Source organism: Xyrauchen texanus, chromosome 7, assembly GCF_025860055.1.
Source record: "Xyrauchen texanus isolate HMW12.3.18 chromosome 7, RBS_HiC_50CHRs, whole genome shotgun sequence".
Taxonomy (NCBI): Eukaryota; Metazoa; Chordata; class Actinopteri; order Cypriniformes; family Catostomidae; genus Xyrauchen; species Xyrauchen texanus.
Window position 1 is genome coordinate 46,666,168 of NC_068282.1, and position 11,251 is coordinate 46,677,418.

At 38.6% G+C, this 11,251-nt stretch overlaps 1 protein-coding gene across 1 annotated transcript; it reads left to right on the forward strand.

The window, feature by feature from the left end:
- The first annotated feature begins 2,160 nt into the window (after positions 1-2,160).
- unc50 (unc-50 homolog (C. elegans)) lies at positions 2,161-6,706 on the forward strand. Its single transcript, XM_052130809.1, has 6 exons — positions 2,161-2,289; positions 3,047-3,321; positions 4,062-4,182; positions 4,615-4,754; positions 4,836-4,943; positions 6,305-6,706. The coding sequence occupies exons 2-6, from the start codon at positions 3,048-3,050 to the stop codon at positions 6,439-6,441; spliced, it is 780 nt and encodes a 259-aa protein (XP_051986769.1). The 5' UTR covers positions 2,161-2,289; position 3,047; the 3' UTR covers positions 6,442-6,706.
- Positions 6,707-11,251: the final 4,545 nt, after the last annotated feature.

An 11,251-nucleotide genomic window follows, 5' to 3' on the forward strand; every position in this document is an offset into this window, starting at 1 on the left:
AGGATGGTGTCATCAGCGTACTCCAGGTCAGTCAGGTGGTAACTGCCGAAGGACACTCCGGGGACCCGCTCACAAACCCTAGACATCAGATGGTCAATGATGCAGTTGAAGAGGTCAGGAGCAGCCACGCAGCCCTGGCGAACGCCACTGGAGATGGGAAACCAGTCTGAGTCTCTGCCGTTAATACGGACACAGCTCTGAGCGTTGCTATAAAGGTATACAGGAGTCAATTAAAGAAGTGGAAGAATTGTCATTGGATTGGGGTCTAAACTTTTCAGTCTCAAAAACACAATATATGCTATTCACAAAGAACAGGAGGAATGAACATTTAGATCTGAAGTTGTATGATCAAACATTGGAAAGAGTACCTGTTTTTAAATATCTTGGATTATGGTTTGATGGAAAATTAACATGGAATTGTCATATCAGTAAAATTGAGTCAAAGTGTAAAAAAATCTTAAATTGCATGCGTACGGTTGCTGGTCACAACTGGGGAGCTAGCCGTAGTGCATTGTTGTGCATGTATCAAGCATTGATTCGTTCTTGCTTTGATTATGGATGTATTGTGTATGGTTCGGCATCCAAGTCTTTACTGAAGAAATTACATATAATTCAATCCAAAGCATTAAAAATATGTTGTGGAGCAGTTAAAACATCCCCTGTGGATGCAGTTGGAGTAGAAATGGGAGAGATGCCTCTAGATATTAGAAGGGAAAAACTGGCAATCACATACTGGGTAAATCTTCAACAATCAGCAAATAATCACCTTACTCGCAAAGTATTGGAGGAGTGCTGGGAATACTCATATGATGGAGGACACAGTTTTGGATGGAAGAGCAGAGTATGGGCCAAGGAATGTTGCATGGACAATAGGATCTTCTGTCCCAATATACCACTTACTGATACTCCACCATGGAAAGTCCCTGAACCGCTTGTAGATTTGAGTTTACTAAACAAGTCCAAAGAGGAGTATATTGGAAATGAGATTAATGCTTTTTTAAATAACACATTTTATTCAAAGGAACCTATCAGTCAAAAGGTTGGATTAGGAGTATATATTCCACATTTTAAAAAACATATTAGTTTGAGGTTGACTGATGAGATGTCCGTGTACACTGCAGAGTTAACAGCTATAATAATAGGACTACAGTGGGTTGAACAAGTCAGACCAAATAAAGTAGTAATATGTTCAGATTCTTCTTCAGTTTTAAGTAGTATAGTACATGCAAGATCAGACAGAGAAGATTTATTAATGGAAGTATATGTATCATTATACAGACTGAAAGAGGTTGGAGTAGTGGTGTATTTTTGTTGGGTACCAGCACATGTTGGGGTATCTGGTAATGAAGTTGCTGATAAACTAGCAAAAAAAGCACTAGACAAGAGGGAGGTGGATGTTAGAGTACCTATGGGGAAAAAGGAGGCAAAATCGATTTTAAAGAGAAAGTTAATGAATAAGTGGCAAATTAGATGGGATAGTAGTAGCAAAGGGAGATGGTGTTATAGTATCACACAGACAGTAGGGAGGATAAACTGTCAGGGAGGAAATAGGAAAGAAGAGGTATTGCTGTCTAGGTTAAGACTGGGACATACAGGGTTAAACACAACACTGGCAATTATGGGGTTACATGAGAATGGATTATGTGATGTGTGTGATGTATCTGAAAATGTATGTCATGTTTTATTTATTTGTAGTAAGTATAATATTTTTCGGGGTGTATTATTCAGTCATTTGGAAAATGGAGAGGATAGAATGAAGAATGAGGATATTCTAGGAAAAGGTTTATTGAACAGACAGATATATAGAGCACTAATTGCGTTTATATATGATTCAGGTTTGGGTTTTAGAATATAATATGTCTGTAAAGTTGAACCCGCCATGGGGGCTGAGTGTGGACGGAGGAGCTGAACACGCAGCGCCGGATGAAACTCAATGAAGCTTCTATTGCAGGTACTATAAATACTGGTGATGTGTGTGGGATGATATAGATATTTAGTCAATGGTCCATTGGTAGGAAGGAAGAGGAAACAGTTTTAAACTTCAGACTTATCACCCAAGGTTCAGTTGCTATCCAGTACAGTAGGTGGCGATAATGCTCCTTAGGAGTTAATCGCCATTAAACAAGAAGAAGAAGAATTGTGACGTCATCGTGTCGGATACGGAAATGCTGTCCTACGTGTTCAGTTGAGGCAGGAAGTTGACATGTCACGGCTGCTGCATTGTTTTTTGACTCACTTGAATAAACACACATTGGCTTCGTGAATTCACTAATACTGCTGGAAAAGCAGGTGAGTGTTATATATACATATAGAGCGGAAAATACTGTAAATAACTTGGTTTACCAGCTTATTATCAAGGAACAATGCCCATAGAGCAACAGAAATACCCACTGTCCTGTTTTGCGCCTCGCATTATATTGTTTATTCTTAATAAAGCATGATTACTCGTAGTTACACGAAGACTAGCTGAAAGTTTTGTATTTAAACAGTGATTTAATTTCGATGTTATATTAGAGCGGCTTCTCCCGGGCCTGACTGAGTGTATAAAGCCATTAAGAATGAAAGAACTGATATAGAATCAGCATTACCTGTTTACATTATAGATCTTAACAGGCAAGTACCTGTCAGGGCTGTTAATTTGACTATAAATCCTGGTTCTTGAGTTCTTAGATTTTAGCTCAGATCTTTCGCACCTACTGTAATACATAACTATCTAAGTATAAAATATAATGATAGTTTATGAGCCTGTTGTGCTTCTTGGGTTTACCGTAGTTGATAATGACCCAGTTAGCCAAAATGTCTTAAACAGATTTTTGTCACCGCATCTATAAGAAGATTAATTCTGTAAAGAGTAATATCAATAATAAACATAAACATTGGAGTCCAAAAAAATGTATAATTTTTATACTAAATGTTAAAGAAAAAAAAAACTAACATTTTAATAATGTTTTCATTAACAAGTTTTACAAGCATATGACATTGAATAAAAAAATGGTTGTAATAACGTCATTCTGGTCCAATTCTTTTCTTTCTGGTCCAACTACAGTATGTTGCCGACGAGCTTCCCGGCGATCCATCGCAATGGCAGTTTGAGTGAGCGGGATGCAGCACGCCACACTGCCGGCGCCAAGCGCTACAAGTACCTGCGGCGACTCCTGCACTTCAGACATATGGATTTTGAGTTTGCCATATGGCAGATGCTCTATCTGTTCACATCACCGCAGAAAGTGTACCGCAACTTCCACTATCGTAAACAGACTAAAGACCAGTGGGCCCGAGATGACCCTGCTTTCCTGGTGCTGCTCAGCATCTGGCTGTGTGGTCAGTACTTTGAGTTGCTAAGGGAAACAAAGGAAGGGAATTGAAACAGTAGCTGACTAATATGGCAGATGCTGATACTGGTAACTAGAGAATGGGTTGGCTGATAATATGCAGTTACATATGTAGGAGAACAGAATTTAAGTCTAGCAATTCAGATGTACACATACGCTAAAATTGAAAGGAATATTCCGGGTTCGATACAAGTTAGTTGTGTGCAAAAAACGGATATCATAAGTGAACCTCAAGGGACATAATAAAATAATAAAAAAAAATAGGCATGTCATGACCCCTTTAAAGGAACTTACAATGGAAATGAATGGGGCAAATCCGTAAATGTTAAAATACTCACTGTTTTAAAATATAGTCTTAAGACGTAAACAGTATGTGTGTTAACATGATTTTAGTGTGATAAAATTGTTTACTAACATTTTCTGTCTAAAGTTATATCCAATTTTACAAATTCGTTACCATGACAACAAAATGGCACAGCTTAAACCCATAAACAACCATAAAAATGATTATTTAAATTACTTTACAGCTCACATAATAATTCGTTTTAACAGAAGATTTAATGTAAGCTTCACATTTCTGCCTTTTAAACCCTCCAAAAATTGGCCCCATTCACTTCCATTGTAAGTGCCTTACTGTAACCTTGATTTTTGCTGATTTTTAGAATATTCTTGTATAGAATATTCCTGTAATGACCAATTATTTAAGGAAACTTCATGTTATCTATGCAGTGTCGACGGTGGGCTTTGGTCTGGTTCTAGAAATGGGTTTTGTGGAGACACTGACACTGTTGCTCTGGGTCGTTTTCATTGACTGTATTGGAGTCGGGCTGCTTATATCCACACTCATGTGGTAAGATGCCACACACACACACTTACACACACATATACAGGTTTTCAGGCTGTGATAAGTTTGTCCATCCATCCATCCATCGTCAACCACTTATCCTGTGTACAGGGTCGCGGGGGGCTGGAGCCTATCCCAGCTGTGATAAGATTGTGAATGCCCTAAATGTTGTCCTTGATACTGTAATGATCCAGTTTCTATCTCTCGGTTTTGGAGAGTTTTTTTTTTTTTTTAATAGGAGAACAAGGTCTGTAAACTTAATTGTAAAAAGATTTGTTTTAACTCAGGAAATTAGATGCAGACATACTAACGGAGATGTCAAGTGTTTCAGATTATACATGTAGTGTATTTGTTGGATTTTTGTGCATGATGTAATAATAGATAAAGTGTTTTTACATTTTATTCAACATCATAATCAGTTTAATGATTATTTTCCAGGTTTGTCACAAATAAATACCTTATGAAACACCCCAACAGAGATTATGATGTGGAGTGGGGGTATGCTTTTGATGTCCATCTAAATGCCTTCTACCCACTTTTGGTCATTCTGCACTTTTTACAGCTTTTCTTCATCAACCGTGAGTAAATTACTGGTTTAACAAATAATCTGCACTCATTTGAATTATTGTGTTTGTTAATGTGTTTTGCTTTCCCGACAGATGTTGTGGTTATAAGTGCAGACTGGTTCCTGGGTTATTTCGTGGGGAACACTTTGTGGCTTATCGCCATCGGTTACTATATTTACATTACATTCCTGGGCTACAATGGTACGTAATCTGATTGGAAGTTATGACAGTTTGTTGTTACTAGTATGGGCGATCCGACTTGTAATGCTTTAAATTTGTGAAATGGCAAACAAGCTACACTTATTTAGCATATGAAGACATTTTTTGATTTTGAGGTACAAAAATGCTTTTCTGGATCTTCTGTCTAAAATTAAATTAGTTCTGTGCAAGATTTTATCTTAATTACAAGATCGGGGGCAATCTGCCATTATATTAAAATTGTACAACTTTTTATTTTATTTTATATATATCAAAAACTTTATTTAATCAAAGTTTCTATCTAAAGATTATTTGTGACTTAACTGCTGATCTGTATTTTTTAGTCAAATATTTGTAATAACAAATTATTATATTGGCAGCGGTTATTTTGCCTTCATACACATTATTCCTGAGCGCTAAAAATAGTAGAATATAAAGCCGAAAAATATTCAGTAATATAAATAATTACTACAATTATAATAATTGTATTATAATTAGCAGTTATATTATTATTAATAATTACAATTGTATTATATTAAGTATATTTATAAAAAGCAATAAAATTATTCTTTTGGGGCTATCAAAATTTACATGTTAACTTAAGATATTTAAGGGATAGTTCACCCAAAACTGAAATTTCTCTCATCATTTACTCGTGTATGACTTTCTTTCGTCTGCTGAACACAAGAAAAGATTTTTAGAAGAATATCTCAGCTCTGTAGGTCCATACAATGCAAGTGAATGGTGGCTGGAATTTTTAAGCTCCAAAAAGTGCATAAATGCAGCATAAAAGTAATCCATATGACTCCATTGGTTTAATCCATGCCTTCAGAAAATATATGATAGGTGTGGGTGAGAGACAGATCAATGTGTATATCCTGTTTTACTATAAATCTCTGCGTTCACATTCTTCGTCTTTTGTTTTTGATAATTTGCATTCTTCATAACGCAACCTACTGGGCAGAGAGGAGAATTATTAGTAAAAAGGGGACTTCGATTGATCTTTTCCTCACCCACACCTATCGTATTGCTTCTAAAGACATGGATTAAACCACTGGATTCATATGGATTACTTTTATGCTGCATTTATGCACTTTTTGGAGCTTCAAAGTTTCAGCCACCCTTCACTTGCATTATATGGACCTAAAGAGTTGAGATATTCTTCTTAAATAAAAAACCACCATAACTTATGATTTAGTCTTTTGCAATGTAAATATATTATTTTGGACTTTTAATGTTAAGATTGCAGGTAGATTTGCATCCGTCTGTGAGTTTATGGAATATGTTAAAGTGTTACAGATGCCTCTAGTCTTCCCTAATAACTGCTTTTATCTAAACCTCATTTTTTCTCTTTCTCTTTTTAGCACTCCCCTTCTTAAAGAACACAGCGGTGCTTCTGTACCCCTTTGCTTTGCTTGGACTCCTGTATGTTCTCTCCATCTCACTTGGCTGGAACTTCACCAAAGGCCTCTGCTGGTTTTATAAGCACAGAGTCCAGTAGAGGGCACTTAAGCCCATGACTTTAGGGACATTGACAAAGCATTGTGCAGTCACTCTTTGGACTTTTTGGACTTTTTGTATAATCTGTAAATAACATTTTGGTTGTAGATAAAGAGGAACATTATTTGAATTGTTTATGGTGTCATACAGATTTTCTTTTTCTTAATTTGATACTCAACCCTCATTTAATGTTGTGAAGTGTTTCTGGAAAAACACAATCTTGGGGAGAAGTGCATAATATCTGCTATCCTAATGCCTTTTTATTTGTCAGTGTACAATAAAGGTATTTTTAAAGATACAGATTTTAGTTTTGCATTCAGTATCAATTATTGTTATTTACGGAATAACGTGATCTATTGTTGACACCTGCATATATAAACCGATAAATGGCTGATTTTGATCTGGCTAAAATATTTCAATAATGTGTAGTGTATCAATGACATGACATGGAATGATACTTCCTTATTTTCATAAGATTATTTTACTCCCAAAGTCTTGCCCGCACATTGACACAGGACAAACAAAAGTTGATTACATTATCTCCAGACATGTAGTTAAACTAAAAATTCCTATGGGACATTAGTGGAAATTCTTGCTCTGCAGTTGATTAAAATAAAAATACTTAAGCACTGGTAGGTACATTTCAAACAAAAACTCCTAAAAAAATAATAATAAAAAAAAAAAAACTGAAAAAAGCATTTTACTAAACTTTTGATAAAATACTTTGTGTATAAACTTTGTTCAAACCTGATGCTTAAACATTGCACAGCTATTGGCAAATTGAGCACTTGTATGTTTGTATTTCATTTACCAAATTCTTTAATCAAGAACCACTAACAAATGAGTAGTAGTACTAGATTTAATCACAAGATTGTGTTTAGCGGTTCAGCTGGCAGTCTTTTAGACTGATCATAAAACCAGACCAGCTTAACCAGTGTGGTGGCAGTTTAACACCAGAAATCCAATATAGCAGGTTTAGGGCCCAAACATGCTTCAAACAAGTACATAGATGTGAGCGCATCGCCAATGCACGGCCAACGCGTGGTCGCTTTGTACATGCATTACGTGCACTCTTGCGTTGCTCTGGCAATTACAAACCTTTGACCACAAGGGGGCGAAAGAGTTTTAGGCGCCACGAAACCGGATGTGGTGGAGTCAACATGTAGTCTACAGTTTAGAAGTGTGTTCTTTTGTATTTGCTAAAAAGACAATAGAAAAATATGTTTGTATAATTTTACTTATTCGGCAAGACACTCCACAAATTGCTGCTCTGCCATGACAGTTGTTGACTGAAAAAAGTAAATCCGCTGTAGCGCCTCTTGCTAAACGCTGAGAATACAGCGCATACTTGCGTAAAGGCCAGGGGCGAAAATTTCATCAAAATGTTGGGGGGGGACAATAAACGTAACAATTCCCAAGAGCTATTTTTGAAGCTTTTTTGTTGTTGCCCCGTTTGCATTAGTATTCTTTTATTTCTTAAACAATTATTTTAAGAATATATAATTATATTATTTACAATAAACATATTTTACTGATATTTTAAGGGGGGGGGGGCAACCCTCAGATGGGGGGGTCCTGACCCCTCCGCGATTTCCGCCTATGGTAAAGGCCCAAACATACTCAACGTAACTACATGAACGCAGGCGCATCTTGCTACGCAAACTGGATTTCATGCATCGATGCATTGTGAAATGTGTATTAGCGCAATTTATAACTAACACAAGTACATGCTTGTGACTAGGAGAAGGGCCGTGCTGCGAGGACACATGGCCGGCCCTGAATCGGGAGAGGGATAAAAAAGAGCTGGAGGAACCAGTTCGAGAGACGCACACGCCTGCGTTGCATGTGTGTCTGCGTTTGTTAATGTTTGATTTATGTTGAGTTTCAATATTAAACTTTATGTTGACTGTTTAACCGCTTCCTGCCTGCTCCTTGCCCATCCCTTACCCCGTTACATTGGTGCCTAAACCCAGGAGGGAGGAGGGATGCGCAGTCGCAGAGTCCTCACCGCTGCTATCCACCAGGGGAGCAGCTGCAGTCGTCTGCCTGGGGAAGGAGGGATCGCTGCCAGCCGGCAAGAGCCAGAGGATCTGCTGCCATCCACCGGTGAAGGGGAGGAGCGGTTCCATCCGCCAGGGGTCAGAGGAGCGAGCTGTCATCCACCAGAGTACAGTGGAGCAGTTGAGGACCAGGCGACAGTGTGTCTGGGAACCGGTGAGCAAGTTTTTCTCTCTCTCTCTCTCTCTCTCTCTCTCTCTCTCTCTGTCTTTCCGCCTAGCTCTTTCCCTCTCCCCTTTCCCACCCCCCATCTCTCCCAGGGCTTCAGAAAAGTGGGGAAGACTTGTCGGCAGGCACTATCGAAAGGGCAACACTCCCCTCCAGTATGGGAGGGTAGTGCATCATATTGGGGGTTTCCCCAGCCTGAGTCGTGATGGAAGATTGTGACGATAAGGAGGGTGGGGCCGGGGTGTGAGGACACACAACTGGCCCTGGATCTGGCTAATCAGCCTGGAGAGGGATAAAGACGAGCTGGAGGAACCAGTTAGAGAGAGAGAGAGAGAGATGAATAATGCAGAATTGACTGTTTGCCTCCTTGTCCATCCATTACCCGTTATAGCGCTGTATTCTCAGTGTTGCCGCAAGGGTTGCTACAATGTATGAGTGAAAGTGTCAGATAACAGGGCGGTTCCTTCTATTAAATTAATGGGAAAAATTGGAATGCCCAACCATCAATGGATGTAGAAAGGAAGTCCCGCCTTCCCTTAAAATAGCCAATCACCTATTTTTTTTTTTAGACACAGACATCGCCTGTCAATCAATCATTTTGTATATCTATACAAGCTGGAACATTTTATTTTTTAGTGTAATCTGAGTTAAAATAAAACACTTTATCATCCCGGTATTTTCAGATTTGACTTCTGATTTGAAATATGTTCTCTGTTTTGGAGATTTTGGTCTTTCCCCATTCAAGTAGATTGGAAATGCATTTGTAGCTTTCCAAAGATGGTGCCGAGTGGACTAACTGCTAAAAAGACTTTGGATAGCATTCAAAGTTTATAGGGAATCACTAAATAATGGAAAGCTTCTGCCAACCATGACACCAAGCCCGGATCAGTATGATTCTTAAAAAGGACAAAGATACAAGCAACTGTAAGAGTTACCGTCCAATTTCACTGATTTCACAAAAAATATGGGCTAACCGATTAAGTAAAGTTAAGACATCTCTAATACATATAGATCAGGTGGGGTTTATTCGGGGCCAATGCTCTTCAGAGAACATAAGGCGCTACATCAATATCTTGTGGTCAGTGGCGAATGATCAGTCTCTGGTCGCTGCCATCTCAGTTGACTCTGAAAAGGCATTTGATATGGTAGAAAGGGATTATCTTTTTAAGATGTTGGAAACAGACGGGTTCGGGAAGACTTTTATTGGATGGATTAAGTTACTATATAGACACCTAGTAGTGGTGGTACAAACAAATGGATTCATTTCAGACTACTTTATTATGGACAGTGGCCAGGGACGGATTATGTCTTGCAAAGGCCCCGGGGCCAATTATCTCCAAGGGCCCCCTCCAAAAGTTGTTGTCTGGGCACTGGCCCCACTGATTTTCCTCTTTCCCCATTATTGTCTTACCCTTGAACCATTAGCAGTTGCGATAAGAAAGGAGGATGATTTTCCAGGGGTGATGGCGGGAGGTATGGGACATAAGATTTTGCTTTACGCAGATGATATTTTATTATTTGTCTCCGATCCACTAGATCTATGCCTTGCCTCCATAGAAATATTAATTCCTTTTCTAAGTTCTCAGGTTACAGAGTCAGTTGGTCTAAATCCGAAGCTGGACAGCATACTGCCCAGTATCGGAATTTCAGCCGGCTCCTTCCAGTGGCCCAAACAGGGCATTATTATTTTATTCCCAGCAAATTTGTCTGATTTTGTTAGAGTTAATTTTTACCCTTTAATAAAAAGGTTTTCGAGTGATGTGGGCAAGTGGGTTTCATTTCATTTATCTATGATTGGGAAGGTTAATGTTATTAAAATGATTTTTTTTCCAAAATTCAACTACCTATTACAATCTCTCCCTGTAGATGTCCCCCTCTCTTATTTCAAGCAGTTTGATAGCATAGCGAAGTCTTTCATTTGGAATGGAAAGCGTCCCAGGTTACATTTCAATAAGTTACATAGGCCGGTTGGCAAAGGTGGGCTAAGCCTACCCAAGATTTTGTTTTATTATTATGCAATCGGTCTCAGACATTTGGCTCATTGGTCACTTCCACCTGAGAGAGCCCCTCCCTGGTTTGGTATTGAACAGAAAGTTCTTGCCCCTATTTTACTATTGCAAAGCCTCTCTGTTAAACTAATTGGAGACGTTAAGTCGCACCCTGTTATCTCGCATATGCATGCACTATGGACAAAAGTGTCCAGAGTGTTTAATTCAGACATTTATTTTTAAATCTTGCCTGGAGCACATGGCTAAACCCAAAGTTGCGTATTGGTGAGTTCACTTCCTGCTGGTCGGAGTGGATTGTTATTATGCTCTGTGACCTATATGAGAGTGGTGGGTTGAGATCTTTTGAAAATTTAGTCCAACATTTTAGGATTCCCAGATCTCAGTTCTTCAGGTACTTATAGCTGGACCACCTGGTCCATGGTCATGAGGCATCAGTGTATTACTCCTTGCTAATTCAGAGTCTGGGGGATGGAGCTTCAACTTCTCTCAAGAGATTATGGGAGAGAGATTTAAACTTGGTATTGGAGGAGAGAGTGTGGTCTAGGATTCTAAAAACCATCAAGTCTACATCTAGAG